Source organism: Poecilia latipinna, unplaced genomic scaffold (assembly GCF_001443285.1).
Source record: "Poecilia latipinna isolate Pla-1442-1.1 unplaced genomic scaffold, P_latipinna-1.0 Scaffold2307, whole genome shotgun sequence".
In the NCBI taxonomy this organism is placed as follows: domain Eukaryota; kingdom Metazoa; phylum Chordata; class Actinopteri; order Cyprinodontiformes; family Poeciliidae; genus Poecilia; species Poecilia latipinna.
The window spans coordinates 24,414-41,531 of NW_015114923.1; the positions used below are offsets into that span (position 1 = coordinate 24,414).

At 38.7% G+C, this 17,118-nt stretch overlaps 2 protein-coding genes across 3 annotated transcripts in view; one reads left to right on the forward strand and one right to left on the reverse strand.

Moving 5' to 3' along the window:
* Positions 1-6,391, reverse strand: part of LOC106937265 (WD repeat-containing protein 78-like) — an 18,416-nt gene extending 12,025 nt beyond the window's left edge. Inside the window, exons 1-8 of the mRNA XM_015018677.1 lie at positions 5,734-6,391; positions 5,445-5,556; positions 3,249-3,412; positions 2,541-2,644; positions 1,951-2,074; positions 1,721-1,860; positions 1,451-1,597; positions 48-233 (exon numbers count right to left, since the gene is read on the reverse strand). Of these exons, the coding sequence (XP_014874163.1) occupies positions 48-233; positions 1,451-1,597; positions 1,721-1,860; positions 1,951-2,074; positions 2,541-2,644; positions 3,249-3,412; positions 5,445-5,556; positions 5,734-5,828 (1,072 nt within the window). The 5' untranslated portion in view covers positions 5,829-6,391. The remainder of the gene's footprint in view (positions 1-47; positions 234-1,450; positions 1,598-1,720; positions 1,861-1,950; positions 2,075-2,540; positions 2,645-3,248; positions 3,413-5,444; positions 5,557-5,733) is intronic.
* A 5,805-nt stretch (positions 6,392-12,196) lies between these two features.
* The window catches only part of LOC106937266 (transcription factor SOX-6-like), a 54,340-nt gene continuing 49,418 nt past the window's right edge, over positions 12,197-17,118 (forward strand). For both annotated transcript variants that reach the window (XM_015018678.1, XM_015018680.1), the window contains exon 1: positions 12,197-12,650. The gene's annotated coding sequence lies outside the window, so the exon portion shown is untranslated. The remainder of the gene's footprint in view (positions 12,651-17,118) is intronic.

Consider the following 17,118-nt stretch of genomic DNA (forward strand, 5'->3'; position numbering starts at 1 on the left):
TTTAAGGTCAGTTGAAACACATCTGCATACAGGCTGACTGAGCTTACCTTTCAGGACAGGCAGCCCTCTGAAGGCAGCCAGCTTAGGCTGAAAAATGTTCAGCACTATCACTCTCTCCATTATCGACACGCTTTTCATGAAAGCTTCCGACGACAGGATCTTTTCCAAGTTTGACTCAGTTTTTAACATGAACAGATCAGCGTCCGTCTCTGCCGCCGAGCTGACGCCACTGCCTGTGGAAATGACACATAAAAAGAAAATTAAAAATCATTTTCATACATAAGGCAAAAATGTGTGACTCAAACCGGAACCCAAAGAAATGTCAAATGAACAAGTGGCATGAATGTTCTTTATTAATATTGTTATAATAGAACAGACTTTCATCTAATTTATTTGAATTTTATATGGTAGATCAGCACAGTTCATTTCTTGTGAAGGTGGAATAAAAGGAAACATTCATGTTTTTGTTTTCAAAAGTACAAGTCTGAAAGATATGGTTTATGTTTGCATAGACACAAAGAAAAAAAAGAGAACAATTTTTGACTTGTGAAACTCCGAAATATCCTTGTTTTTTCTTGAAAATTTCTGAGAATAATCCCAAACCTTCTGCGACAGACTGGCGACCTCTCCAGGATGTACCCCGCCTCTCGCCCGGAACGTTAGCTGGAGATAGGCACCAGCACCCCTCCTGACCCCACTAAGGGACAAGGGTGTTCAGAAAATGGATGGATGGATGGAATCCCAAAACTTCTGCGTTTTTGTCTTACAAATGTTTGACTTTTGGAGCTCAATAATTTCCCCGTGTGTTCTAGAAAAATTTGAAGATTAATCTGAAATGTTTTGGAAGTTTGTTGTTGTACAACTACGCATTTTTTTCTTTCTTTCTATAATGACAAAAATCTGCTTCATATGAGACCTATAAACTGTGGAGTGGCCACCAGGGGGTGCTAGAAGGACTTCAGAAAGTTAGAAGAACAATGAGGAAAAACATGCAAAAAAATGTATAAATATATCTTTAATTTTGAGTGTTTAATTATACATCTTTATCATAACGTTGAATCTGTTTTCAATCCAATCAGAATAAGTTAAAATTGTAAAATAATAATAAAAAACCTAACATGCAACTCAGTACTATCTTTCTATTTCTGATAACTGCACAGTATTTTCATGCTATAATCTTGTACAGGGTATTATTATCAGTATGATTAATCTTATTTTTTATAGAGAAGAGATGATTTTGTTCCTTTTGCTGAAATACATAATCGTTGAAATGAAGAGAAATATTAGCTCGAGCTACATCTCTGTTTTGGTGCTGAGTGTATTCTCGAGTTTGACCTTTTGCATTGAAACAAGTTAATTTCTTCATTACATTTGGCATATTTCAGAAAAGCAAATGCCTAGGATTGGGAGCAGAGCAAGAAGTAAGCCTGATTTTCACTGAAACTCTTACCTGTTTCCCTGCTCATGGTTACTTCTGAAACGTCTTGCTTATTCCTGGTTCTCGTGAGATAATCCACCCGCTCAGATTCCCTGGTTTCCCTATTTTCAGTCGACATAGAGAACGAATCATATATGTCCCAGGTAGTAGCGATTGTGCCTGTAAGCATGAACACAAAGCATCATTTTTTTTTTTTTTTTGTTGACCTTCCAAGTCAAACAAATCCGAAATCAGACATAAACAACACAAAACACTTTTGCGGTGTTTTGTGTCAACTCTCACCCTTGTTTACACTTTTGTTCGTGTCGGTCTGGGTGTATTTGCATTTATGCTCCCCGACAAGTGTCTGAGATGATCGCTCGAAAAAATTATCACTGCCCATTTTACTACTGCAAAACTCGGCGTAGTCGCGGTTTCTCTGTCTGCAACAGAAGAGCAAAAAGGAAAATAAAGGAAATTTTAGCCTCATAAGTTCCACTTCAAGTTCAAGATCTCGATTCAGATGCACTCACTTCACCGCGTCTGCGTCCTCAGCATCTTCTGAGACGAGGGTGGGGGGCAGGTCCAGCAGCGAGATGGTGTCCGTCTCGCTGAGGATGATGTCGAATCCCTCAGCCACAGGCTTCCGTGGGAATTCTGAAAGCAACAGGAGCACAAAACGGATTATTTCCAGAAAACTGCACGACTGCAGAAACACCAAGTTCCGTCAAATCGAGGCTAAAAACCCCCACCTGTTTAGAGCTGCCTTTAATTAGTAAGTAAGTGAAACACTGATTTGCATATTTCATGTTCATTTGTTTGATTATTTTGATGTTGGCGTTTGACAAAATGGCATGTCTGTCTGTTTGTTTGGACGAGCGACAGTAATACATCGTTACTGATGCATCGCTATAGACACACGATCAATATCAATATCAATAGATGATACGTTTGATACAATTTTCAGTAATTCCACTGATATCCAAATTTAAAACAGAAACACCAAATCCGACCTCATCTACTTGTCTTGAGGGGAACAACTCAAGTCAAAGAATTTACACTGGGCATTCGTTCAATATGTACAGCAAAAAAATAAAAATAAAATAAAAATTATAGCAACCACCATAAGCAGCATCAGTGCTGGGCAGAGAAAAACTATCGTCGGTTATGCTGCTTCTTGAGAGAGCACCAGATTCCGTGGGCTTGCTGGTAAATGAGCTGCCAAACCTGCAATTCACACAAACAGAAAGAGTTTAAGTATTGGAATATTTACTCTGTTAAAAAAATAAAGACCCATAGAAACACTACTTGAAAGCATGGCGTACTGAACTCCATATGCCATACATCATTTTACATAGAAACATTAGGACAGATTCAAAACCTGGGACCAAATTTGCAAAGTTGAAGTTGATCAGTCAAAAAGTCATAAATCAATCTTTTTCAAAAGCCTCTCAGCGACCACAGCTTGATTCGAAAGAAAACCTGTGGAGTGGGATGAATAGGACACAAGACTTTCAGTTTTTGGAGAAATGCAGAGAAAGTGTCCAAAAAAATGAATATCCATAAATTTCTCTCCATGCACGCTTCGACCGTGTGGAATGCTCTAGTAGACTTACTGGCAAAAGATAGTTGTGAAAAGTGTCAAATTATTTCATTTCACTATGGTGGACTGTTTCCCTACTGAATATTTGTATATTCCAATAAAAGACAGTGTCATTGGTACGATTAAACATTTTTTTTTGAAGGCTTTTAAAACATTTTATCAGGTGTCCCAATAAACATGGAGTGTCCCTCCATGTTTATTGGCTTGTGTGTTTGAATGTCGCCGTACCTGGACGAAACCACATCAGTGGGTGTAGAGGACTTGAAAATCGATGATCCTTTTTTGAAGAGGACTTCCTCCAGAGACGATTTTTCACGTGTTTTGGGGTCCGGGTCGTCAACAACGGCAACCAGGGGCAGAGGAGTGACATCGCTCCCTTGAGAATCAAACACCTGGAGGCAAAGCCACACACATTTGTAAATATGTAGTTGAGTTTTGGAGCAAGGTTTTTGGGTTAATTTCAGGGGGTTCTTTTTTGTAATAATTTGAGATTTTTTTAAAGGTCATGAAAACTTTTATTCAAATAATTTGTTTTTTGTTTTCAAGGTTTTTTTGGTCTCTAATAGCCTTTATAACTACTTCTGTTTTTCAACAAGGTGCAAAAACAACCCTTAAGAAAATCTGGACCAGATTGAAATGATAGTTTCACAAAAGCGGCAATTCCTTTAGCATATAACTGCGCAATTTTCTAAGTTGAAATCATCACTCATTGGAATATGCGCCAGTTTTTCTGGCTGTTATTATTATCATCCAATTTTGGTGGCATTTTGGGAAAAGTAGTATGCTGTTCTCCTGTAACTGGAGCCCATCTGTTTATTTTAACATCCAACATGTCAACCAATTTAGCAGTGACGTGCGGTGAGGTTCATTGCTGGTGAGGCACTGACTTACGACTTAGACACCATGCATGTTATTGGACGTACGGAAATTTCGCGCAGGCATACAACGCTGGGAGGCAAAAAGACTAATCTTTTACATGTCATCCATAGCCGTGTTAACTCAGTGAAACAATGAAATGTAGGTAATTTCGTGCTATGATCCACAGTAAAGGGAAAGAAGTATTCTCCACGCTGCACGCAGACTCATTGCCATAGCTGACAACAATGCCACTTCATGTTTTAGGATTTAACACCAAAAAAACATTCAAGAATTTTGCACACAGAACAGAACATTTAGTATGTTGTTGTAGTACGTTTTAGGCTTAATGTTTTATTAATAAGTAATTGTTGTGGTTGATTAGCTACCGCTTCTACTTTACTGAATTATTTAGACATACAAACTGTAGCCCACAAAACGCACATTTCATTAAAAAAAAAAACTAAACAAAAACATCTTATTGCTGTCTTACCTTTACTTATCAATGAAATCCGTGCACCGCTAATTCTGCACAAAAATATCCATTCATCCAAAGCCAAGTCTATCCTCGGCATGTCTTTTCTACTCCGTTAAGAATCATCAAACTGTCTCGAAGCAAAACTTTCAGCTCCGGTGATGGTCTTTCTTTAGTTATTATCTCCTGCTTCAATTGAAAATCCACTTTAGAAAACTGTTTGAGTGCAGAAATGTAGTCTTTCATGTTGACGTTGGAAGAGAGGAGAAAAATATATCGCTGTACTTTACTTATTTACTGTATGGCTAGCTCCATGGCTAGCTCACTGTGTCTTACTCTGCAGTTGTGGAGTCACAAAATCTGGGATCATGAGCGCCCCCTGCCATGAGGTAAGAGAACTGCCTGCCTCATGTCTGATCGCTCCTCCGCACACAAAACACGATACACACACAGTTGGTGACAACAAAAAAACTGTACATTATATACATAAGCGAAATTATGGAAAATCAGTTCATTTATTAAATGTTTTTTAGCCATTTTATTGCCGGCGTACAGACAGGACGAACTTGGTCCCATAGAATAGCAGCCAGAGGTTGCGCAATTCCAGGTGAGGCTCAGCTCGCTGCTGCCTCACCGGCTTCGCTTCTGAGCATTTGAATGGGAAAATGCGAAAATCCAGAGATTTTGAAGAAAAAATAATCAGAATTGGTTAAGCTAAGTAAAAAAATAGGTACTTTATAGTACAAATCACAGGGTGAAAATAGCAATATAAATCATTTTATTACTATTCTTCCATGATAACAGGTGAGGCTCACCTGCCTACCCTGACCGCACGTCACTGCAATTTAGAGATGCTATTTATCATCATTCATCATCTCAAACCAGTTACTATTCTCCTTCAACCTCTGACACCGACAACACATTTTGCACACAAGTCTTTGGATATTCTCTTTCTTGAATCAGTCTCTGATGTAGCATGACTGAACAGCCACGAGAGAAAAACATTTGTATTGGCATAACTATCTTGACAGAAAACAGTGACATTTACTAGAATGAATAATAAAAATGTAAAGAGAAAAGTTAGGTTTGTGTACCCGTATTCCTTTGGTGCTAGTTTGAGGACTGGAATATTTCTGCTGGAATAGAAAACCTGAAGATCTCCTTCGTCGCCTTAGCTGCTCTTTGGATCTATTTATTCCAGATGAGCTACAAGAAAGCCAAAGGAACACAATTTACTTTAAGACAGGACTTGGTTAGCCAATCTAATTAGCTCATGGCTCTTTCATTAGCTAACCTAATTAGCAACCCTTAGTTTTGGTATCTTCAGCGAGAACAATACAGTTATGCAACAATAGTAGTATAGTAAATGTTTTTCAAACTTACGAACTAGGCAGTAGAGATTGCCTTCTCTCTCCTTCCTTCATTGTTGGTTTATTACTGCCAGCAACATCTTTCCCGTACGTTGAAGCCCTCCTCATATTCCAGCTTTTTCTCTGGACTACGTTTGGCCGACTTTCGTTCAAAGTTTTAAACACTTCTAAAGATGTTTAAATGTGGGGTGAATCAGTTTGAACTGAATCAAATCTTGTATAATCTTCAGACTCCATAGCAACTGCAGAATTCTCGTTAATGACAGTTAATGTCAGTTAATGACAATTAACTGTCATTAACTGAAAATTAATTGTCTTTTACTTGTTAATTAACAAGTAAAAGAAAAAGAAAAAAAACTACGAATACTAGACCAACCACAAATAACAACAATAACGTGCTCTAACATTCATTTGTATTTCTAAAAGCCCACTTTCCAGACGCAGTCTGGTCCCATCCCACAGCCTGTATTCATGTTTACGGTGTCCATGACTGACTAAGTCTTCTCTCTTCGCACCCTCTACTGGGAAAGACGATAGAGCTGCTGTTTACAGTCTTCATCGTATTTCTTTTGATGGTAAATTCCTACACATTTTGGAGTGGTTTTGACTCAAACATAATATGTGGTGTAGCTGTCCTGTTTTGGGTGCTCAAATTTCCCACAGAAGCAAATGCACCTCTTTGAAGAGGTCTACAACTGCGTAAGGCTGATGAGTTTCACCTGAGGACGTGACGTTCAAAACAAGGACACCGTGGAAACTGGAGAGAAATTGGGCAAATGTTAAAGGACATAAGGAAAATTATTCTCCAAATGTTATGTTACAACCTTGTCAAGAAAAGGTTAAAAATAAGAAAATTAATAGTTTTGGATGGATTATTAATATTGAGATAAGTGAAATAGGAATAAATCATTATTTAATTAGTCCTGTGGTGAGTATTCCTGATACTCCACCTTGGTTAAGTGGAAAAGCTGATGTTGATTTAAGCTTATTGGAAAAAGGCAGACAAACAGAAAAAAGAGGTGGAAAGGTATATAAAGAAAGAATATGCTGGGTATTTACAAGTATATACAGATGCTTCTAAATTGTTAAATGATAAAATTGGAATAGCATTTATAATTCCGGACTTAAATATTATGAAAAATAAAAGAGTAACAGATAAATTGACAGTTTACACGGGTGAGCTAATGGCTATTTTAATGGCTCTAGAATGGCGTGAGGAAATGAGAAAGAAGGAAATATTGATTTGTTCAGATTCAAAACAGAATTCAGAAACAAGACAAGATATCATATTGGATATTAATCAATCAATTTTTAGAATTAAAAAATATGGATCCCGGGTTAAGTTAATGTGGATTCCTGCTCATATTGGAATACTAGGAAATGAGTTGGCAGATAAATTTGCTAAGAGTGCAGCAAATTTGAGGTTAATATCAAAATAAGCAAAAATGAGGTCAAAAGTTTAAGTAAAATATATATTAAAAAGAAATGGAAGGAACTATGGGACAGAGAAGAAAAGGCACGATTTTATTATAGCACTCAAAAAAAGTAGGGGGAATGTAGGGAAGGTAATAGGAATAAAAAAGAAGAGGTTGTTATATCCAGATTAAGGTTTGGGCATACGGGGCTAAATAGTACTTTGAAAATAATTAATAAACATAGTACAGGTTTGTGTAGTTATTGTGGAGAGTCAGAAACAGTGCAGCATATTTTTCTAGAATGTAATAAGTATAGTCGGGAAATAGAGGTGTTAATCAGAGAGTTAAATAGAAATAAAAATAAATTGGATATTAAAAATTCTTTCTGCACAACTCACACACACTCTTCTTCAGACTCTGAAGCTGTGTGTGCCGAGTCAGGTTTGATTGCAGAGAAACTGCTATTCTTCTTTTCTAACTTCAAATCGATACTAAACTCTAGAGGAGGTGCAAAACATCTACACCGAATAATACTTTGAAAATTATTTTGGTGGACGCGTCAAGACTGCGAAAAATTTACGTATTTTAAGGTCGATGCAAAAATCGCAAAAGAAACGGCTCAACGGCGCCACCTAGCGACATTCAAAAGACCCTTTCCTATTACCTTACTTCATCATAGAGACATGAAATTTGGTACACATGTAGAGCTCCCCAAGATGCTCAGATTTTACAATTAATGTCAGTGCAAATATGATAGGAAGTCGGCCATTTTGGATTGAAAGTCCGATTTTTGCCATTTTTTTTTGCCATTTACAGCTTCCTAGGGATTTACATTGATTGGCTTCAAACTTAGTCAGTTGGTTCATAAGGCATGCCCGATTAAAAGTTATCAAAATGGTGAGTTTTCATGTATGCTGAAGGGGTGATACCAGGGCTCAAAGTTCACATACTTGCCATGAAATTCAAAACTGTTATATCTCCCACACAAAAAGTCAGAGAGGCACCAAACTTTCAGTGATTGATCATCTTTGGGTCCTCTACAAGACTTAATGGTCAGATTTTGACATCACTTAAGCCACGCCCCCTCAGAACAGGAAATGTCATGTTTTACAGAGAATGGTCGCTATCTGAACCTGTTGACCTAATCAACATGAAACTGTGTCCACAGACAGAAGAAATGTTGGTGTGTAGTGGATTCCAACCCCATTTGGTTTGGTTGCAGCAGGTGGGCGTGGCGGCGTGGCAAAGTGACCTGTAATGCCGATGCCATTCGTTTGGCTCTGAATTCCACAATTTTGAGTCCAACTGCACCAAACTCACTAGGATGGATCCTTATCCAACCCCGAACAGGAATTCAGTGCAATAGTTGGTGGGCGTGGCCTGGGGTCTCAACAGCGCCCCTTAGCATATTTTAAATGATCAGCCCCAAGTCATGCTTTAACCTTTAATTATGAAACTTGGTACACATGTGTATCTTGTCAGGATGTACAAAAAAAGTCTCTTGGAGCCATGGTCCAAACCCAACAGGAAGTCGGCCATTTTGGATCAAAGCCGCCATTTCCTCCGTTTTATAGACGTCGCATCTGATCGAACTCCTACAGCTTTTGAGATACAGACTTCAAACTCAGTCAGCAGAGAATTGAGACATTAAAGGTCAAAAGTTATCACAGGAATTTTTGTATGTCAAAGCATGTGGGCGTGGCTAAGTCCCAAACTTTGACTATTCGCCATGAAACAAAGATGCGATAACTTCCACATAGAAGGTCAGAGCTGAATAAGACTTCTTATGTCTAACTACTGACCAACCCTCATCACATTGAGATGGTCAGTTGATGACATCACCTTAACCCCGCCCACTTCCGACAGGAACTCACCTGTTTTTTCTATTGTATGTCTTACTTTTACTCTCTAAGTCATATGGAATTAATTCTCTCCCAACTAACATAAAATGACCTGATGATGAACTCTGTCAATGCTGGCTGAGCTGTGGGGGCGTGGCCAAATGGCAGAACCATATGCACATGATTGTCTCTAAATAAAACACGCACCTTCCGATTGGTAAAAAACTGGATACCTTTGTTACCGCTAAAGAGCCTGACAGCATTGAATTGTAATTTGACTCCACTGCGCCCCCTAGGTCATTCTATCAGCTATATCTCCTCGTGACATTGGCCGATCTGCACCAGATTTTTGGTGAGGCGTCAGGGAGCGATGCCAAACTCATTGGTGCGTATGGCCTGGCGGACGCGTGCTTCAACTGCGCAAGAGCGTATGCGGTGGCGGGCGGGCGGCGGTGCTGGTTCCCCCGCGGTGGCTATAGGCCGGAGCGGTGCTTGGCTGCGAGGGCCGCTCGAGGCTGCTTGCAGCTTTAATTCATATTATTATAAGTTGGGCCAGGTGTCAGAAGATGTAAGTAAGTCTCTGTGAGAGGGGGTACTTGAGAAAAAAAGCAAAGACTCATTGATTGAATTGTTGGTTGATAGCCAGCATATATTTGAATTTGTGCAACAAACATTGAAAGAAAAAACTATATAAAACCTGAATGATCATTCAGTTAGAGTATCATTCAATAAATCGATAGAAATCCAAGTGCTCACATCAAAACATCAAATCTAAATAAATTGTACTAAATATTTTAATACAGACTGATGGTTGACATTGATCATTTATAAGTTTTAGTAATGGAACCTTCAACAACTACAGGTGTACTATATTTTGTTAGTGAACACACTTCAGCATGTAAGATAATGGATGGAGTAAAAGAATCATTAGGGCCAAGAAACATACAGCGTATAAGTCAGAGACAAAAGCTGTAGATAATTTTAAAGGTAACAAAACAATTTGCCACGTTGGAGTGTGGTTGTGCAGTGTAAAAAAACTTTCAACTTTAGGGAAAACTGAAAGATAAATATAAGCAGTATGCTTACTTAGGCCTGTTTAGTCCCTGTCACATATTCTTAAGAAATAAATGTACATATGAGGAACTTTTACTGAAATGTATCACATTAGCAAATGTTACAAAAAAATCTACAAGTGTCAAATGTACTTAAACCAGCCTTTACTATTTTGGAGAAAGCATGAAGCACTGTGTTGATTCAACAACAAGAAAAAGACTGAACCAAAGTTGCATTCACAATGATGCGAGGACAAATTCTGGAAAGGCAGTGATGTTAGAGTTTGTCTCTCACTTTAACTACAGAAAGCTAAAAGTTAAATTGGAGTAGCCTCACCTAGGTCTGTTTACTACCTGTCACATATTCTTAAGAAACACATGTACAAATGAGGAACATTTACTGAAATGTATCACCCTAGCAAGTGTTCCAGAAAAGTATCTATAAGAGTCCAGATCAGAAGGGTGTTGAAATGAAGTGTACAACAATTGCCTAAAATTTTGCCCACTGTTCAGTTTTTATTTCATTTATTTATTTATTTTTAAAGGAATCTTAAGTCACTAGAAGTAACTTTTATGTCTCAGTTTATTTTTTGTAGTTTCCCCACATGTGACTACAGTGATTACCTGGTCGAAGCTGCAGAGCTCAATCTGGATTGTAAAATTTTAACAGAATGAAATGGATATGGTTTTATAAATCATTCAGTAAAACTGCAGGTTTTTCCACTCACTACATTTGTATTGTTTTGTCTTCAACTGTCATGCACATTATTTAACATGGTTGAACATGACAAAATGATCAGATTTCTGGATTAGTGATGTCTCGTTGAGCTTCTTTTGACTTGTTTTTATGTCTCAACCCTTGTGCATGCGAGGACTGAGGCAAACATAGAGGCCCATGGAAAATGATACAGGTTTTACGTGTGTGGGGTCGGTTGGACCCCATTTCGACATACAAGGGTTAATAGGACAAACAGAGGACAGACATAACATTTTTCCCCTATCTGTGCAGGCTAAGCAGATGTAATTATAATAGCGACAAGGCCAAAGCTAACGTCAAACGTGCTAGCAAGTTTAGCTTCTTAACTTTGAAATAACAAACGGTTTACACACCACCTTGTTGTAATCTTAAATCATTTCTTGTTTTCTTTTACTATTTCAGATATTTGTGATGCTTTAATCATAAACAAATTATTAGTTTTAGCTTCTTTTTAACATGGGTTGACGAATTAGGTAAGCTAAATGAGCTCAGCACTTGAAATTTCACAAATTCACTTCAGTGCGTTCATTTGTGCTGTCAAGCTGAATAAGTACATTTTCTGCCGCATGTATACTGATTAAAATCAGTATACCTCATGCAAAGTAACTGTTGAAGATGATGTTTTATCCCTGCACGACTAAAACCTGGCGAAAGGTGGCGCCAGAGTAAATCTAATGGCTAAGGAGCAGCTGGCGCTCGTGCCGCTGACAGGACGCTCAAACTTCATTTCAGCAGCGCGAGAAGTTAATCTGAGCCTTGTTCCAGCGCTTAAAACGTATTTCTGGTCGATTTTCATGTCACCAACCTATCTTCAATATATGCTTCTTCTTTTTTTGTGACAGACTGAAAAACAACAAGTGTCCAAAACATAATCGGGATGATGAGTTTTTATTACTTATGTTATTTTTTGTGGACTAAACTGAATCCCGATTTGGATTTTTAAAACTGTTCTGTTCTTATTGTAAGTGATCACTGATGAGCCAGTTTACGACATCAATTACTCCGTAAATTTCACAGGCGGAACATAATGGCGTAATTTTTTTTTTTTGTTGTCTTTTTTATTCTTGAGAAAATAATAATGATAATAATAATAAAATATATTATTTTGTGAGCTTTAAGACAAAATGATGGACATACATAGGGCTTGTTACACGGAGCCACACGCTGAATCTCTAAAAGAAGAAGAAATGTAAAGAAATAATAATAGAGCGGTCTAGGCGGGAGAAAACCACCGACTCCCACTGTTGTCTGCAGTTGCAGGTAAATGTCTTGGAAGACCGTGAAACTAACGGGCAGGTCTGGATGAAGTGAGAGAAAGGGTGTGAGAAAGGAAGGGAGCGAGAAAGTGGGAGGGAGAGGAGGGGTTATCCTGCCGCTGCCTTATTGCCCGACAGTGCCCTGCACTCTCACTGAAGCCTCCACATAGTGCCGGACGGGAAATAACCCGATGAATACTCTTCTTTATTTTTTATTATTTTTTTAAATTACTATTATTATTATTATTATTATTGACACTGTGTAAATTAAAAACCTGGCAGCTCCCGGGGCGGGGCGTCACTCCTGACAGCGACGCAGAAACTCTCCTTGACACCGCACTCTTCTTCTCTTCTCTCCTCCTCGGCGCAGCGCAAACGGAGGGAGTTTACACCAAAAGTCCAGAGATGGTGACTTTACTCCCGGGATCAGAAGGCAGCCCGAACTGAACTCCCCGCTACTTGCTTCTTCTCCTGCCCGCCGGTTCGTCATCATCATCATCATCATCATCTTCAACCCAAGCTGACGAGTCCTCCGAAGTTTTGTTTTTGTTTCTTCTCTCTCTTTCGCGAGAGTGTGCGCGGCGCATGTGGAAGAAGAAGTGAGTCCAGGTAAGAGAGGCGTCCTGTCCGGTCCTGTCCCGTTGCTCAGAACCGCCGCTGCTCGGTTTTGTTTTAGAAAAGAAAAGAATAATAAGAATAAATAAATAAATACAGCGATGACAGCTGCAAATTCAGGGCGCATCGCGCTGCTTAAAATCCGCAGAGGTTGTTTTCAACAATTCCCTGCACAAAAATAAGAAAAAAAAATGTGGGGGAGAAAAAAAAGCAAAGCGACTCAGAAGTTTAACTTTAGACACGAGACCGCAGTTTTTATCAGCTTACTTCAACTCCTAAAACTTTTCTGCCAGGAATTCGTCGTAAAAGAAAAGGTCTCATGATTAACAGTTTTAAAACGCGTTCTCCTTTTTTAAATAATAACATTAGTATTAAAAACAGAAGGCTGTTCATTTGCGTGACTTTTCATTCCAGTCTGCGAACTCTTAAACAGAAACAATCGTATAATAAAAGCAGGATCCAAACCGCACAGATATGAGCAGAAACCAACCGAACAGCAGCCCGAATTAAAGGTTGGCAGCTGGAGACTGCAAACACCAACAAACCCTTTAGTTTTTTTATTTTATTGTATGTATTTTAATTTTTTATTTTTGCTTGTTATTTATTAGGAGCAGAAATAAATGCGCTGCAGTGCTGTCTAAATGCCATCACAACATTTGTTGCAGGGGGGGAAAAAAAGATTTCATCTGCTGTGACTTATTGTCATTATTATTATTATTATTATTATTATTACTACAAAAATAACTAAAGATCAGATTGCGTTAATTTAGTTTTTAGGACTTCTTCTGTAGGCACAAGCTCAGACTGATTCTAGTGACTTTGGGCACAAAACTCTCAAGATACATTAAAAATCAGACGTCACACCATATATAACAACAGCTTATTTGAACATTTTAGAAACTAATTCAATTTCTAAAAAAAATATTTATAGCTTGTTTGGGGAAAAAACACAAAAAGAACGGTTTATGAAGAAATAAAATCTGACGTCTGTGAAACTGACAGTGAAATTCAGCTTGTATGAATTTAAGCAAGAGTGTGTGTTTGTACTTATTTATTGCAGTATGTCATGTATACGTCTTCTTATCCTTGCTTTATAAAAACTTTCTAAATCATCTGGAATACACAGAGAGAAACAAAACGAAGGCTTCCATCTTGCGGGAGGTCACGCAGGTTTGACCCTGCGCGTTTTTTATCGTCTCTCGGTTAAATTTTTTTTCCGGTTTTAACTCTTGAGGTGATAAGAAAGAAAAACAAACAAAAACAAAAAAAACACACACACACACACACAAAAAACCCCACAATGGGTGTTCACGGCTGAAATCCGACAGTTTGAACTTGAGCGTCTAATCCCATGATCGTCCGGCTTTCAGCCCGGTTCCCGTGAGGAGGACAAAGAGGAGGAGGAGGAGGAGGAAGAGGCTTTGGCCCCTGGAGTTCACTGTAAGGATGACGGGACAGGACGGTGTGGGGCGAAGGGGGTACGGGAGGACAAGGCGCACGGCGTGGTGGTGGAAAATGCTCGATAAAGGCACTTGGAGGGTGTTCCCCGTGTTCGGAGGCGCTACACCTCCGAGATAAGCCTCTGGCCGCCCGCAGATAAGAAGCTTTCAGAGTAACAGAGCGAAAGAGAGAGAAGGAGCAAGAGAGAGGGAGCTCATGCATGAAAGACAACAATGAGTTTTTTAAAAAAACAAAAAACCCAAAACGCAGGTCCGGACAGCCGTGTCACTGACTCCTCATCCTGGCGGTTTTAATCACTTGTGGAAGTTGGGTGAGAATGCTCCATTTCCCAGGATTTACCCGCTGAATGCTTCCAGCTCATCCTTTCTTTTCTTTTCATTTCGTGCGCATCAAACTGCCCTCTACCCCCCCTTTTTTTTCTCTTCTTCTTTTCAGACTTGTAATTGCCCCCCCACCCCTCACCACCTCCTCCTCCCTACTGCTGCCCTGTTCCGGCCTTCCCCCCTCGCTGTCGCAGTAAATCACCATTCCCAACAAGTTGTTTAATTGTTTGGACTCTGGTAGAACAATTTATAGACACCCACCCTCCTCCACCCTCCCACTGAGTCCACCCTCCTGCCCCCTCCACCCTCCAGCATGCACACCTCTGTTGTAAGTGAGAGTGTCTGTGAAAAACAATCTGGCCCGCTCTCCTATGGCATTTTGTTTGCAGCAGGTGCTGCAGGCTGAACTTCCCTCATAAGGTAAAGTGGCATTAGAGCGTCCAAATGGCAGACTTATATATAGGCTGCCGATTCAGCACATTGTTCCGAGGGGGGAGACCTGCTGCCCCCCCCACCCACCACCACCCCCATCTGCCCCTTTACTGCCTCCAGTGCCACCACCACTCTTCTTCCTCTTCTGTGGGAAGCAACAAGTGATCAGGCCTGTGTGGTCCATTGAAAGGCTTTTGAACATACGTCAGGGGCCTCCAGCTGGGGGGCCTCTGCAGCTCCTCCAGAGCGCCTTTGCAGGAGTTCAACACAAAACGATCCAGAACTGAGTCGTGAGCTGAGCCTGACTTTAGAAAAGGATTATGAGGGGCGGTTGTCCAGGGCAGCAAGTATTTGGGGGGCAACCCAAAATAATTTGCGTGTGTGTTTACAAACATTGAACCTCATGTTAAAGTCATGGGATCTTTTTTTAATTTATTTTAATATTTTTTTAAAATGAATTTAAAATGCCATTTTATTAATAAGCTATACTCAAATATTTGAAAATTATCTTTTTTTAACTAATATATAGGCATTTCAAACTAACCGTCCACTAATTTGTACCTACAGTTGTCTAAGGCCGACCTAATCATCTGTACTCTGCATGAGTAAAAGATTTTTTTTTTTTTCTGAGATAGGGCAGAAAAACTGGCTCCTGCCGGAGGCCCTTATTTTCCTGAATCCAGTGCTGTTTGGGACCTTGTACATAACTGCGTATTAAGATATTTTGTGGTATTCTTGTGATAGCGATGATGATAACTATTTTTTTACTTCTTCTTAAGGAGAACAGCAATCATAGACACTCAAATACTAATAATATGTTTCTTTAGGATAGGGGTGTCACCCAAAGAAGTGATTTGTGTCACTATTAAACTGCACACAGTCACTGAATTTAATCATATTTTTTAAATTTAATGATATGTATTGATGCTTTCACTGAGCAAACAGTGGAGAAAATTGTAAAAAATAACAATGCAGACAGTTTTGGGGGGATTTGAAGATTATTCATTTGAATTTATTGCGAAAGCAGTACATGAAAATGATCTAAGAAATTTATCATAAGTAATGAGCGATATGATAAACGTGATGATAAAAGGTGATGACCAGATCCGTCCTCTAAGCAGGATTTCTTTATCTATAAATAGGAGATTTTTAAATATGATTTACAAAAAAGTTCACTGATGTACAAATTTATTTATTTATTATGACATAATAATAAGAATCTCGTTCAATCAATTGTGTCAATTGATAAATAACAACTGATTGTATCAAATCAAATATTACTCAAAAGTTCATTTATTCCAGTTTATCACTAATTGAAGCACATTATATAGATTAACTCAAGATAGATGGATGTCTGAAAGATTCTATCATTATTAATTATGACGATTTTCTATTTACAGTCAATGAAAACATGACTTTTAAAATCAGAATATTACATCAACCAATTAAAAGAAACAATTTTTATACTTAATAAAAAGTATGTTTAATACCTGCTGAAGGGCTGGTTTTAAAGGGAATGTCTAACTAATTGAATGTGACTGCAGATATATTTCCTATTGAAGAACCAAAATCAACTTTATTTCTTTTTTTAAGGCTTCAGGGTTAAAACTTTTGAGTTTATACAACTCAATATGAGTCTAAATAACTTCTTTTCTATATTTCCAAATGATATCTCATTTTCAAAGATACGTCACTTTCAGTCTAAACATAAATGAATTATAAAAAAATGTCTTCCTGCGTCACCAGAGGGATGCATCCAGAAAGTTTCCACAGGGGGATCCGTATGGGACTTGTGAAGCTCAATAAGTTATCAAATGCCCAAATGCGGATTAAAAAAAAAAAACATTTTGAAGAGATTTGAAATGACTGATTTGTTATTTTCAAATGTTTCTAAGATCTTAATGATTTACTTAGTTTCCTTTTGGTATTAAAATCCTTTCAAACTGTGCGTCTCAGTTGAAGATAACATCTCAGTCTGTGGGCCTTCATTTCACCACCAGGTCATTTCTAAAAACAACTGTCTGATTTCACACTGCATTTTCAGATTCATGATGTCCCTTTGTGACAGCCTTGAGCCATCTTTAAATCGGCCAGAAATGTTCAGGAACGGGATTCATTTGCTCTGGCGTGAAAAAACAAAAACTACAAAAAAGTGTTGTTTTTTTTCTGAACGGATTTCATTTGGCCAGAATGATTCGTTGGAACGCAGAGCGGCTCTCGGGTTGCGGTCAGGGAGGAAGAGCGAG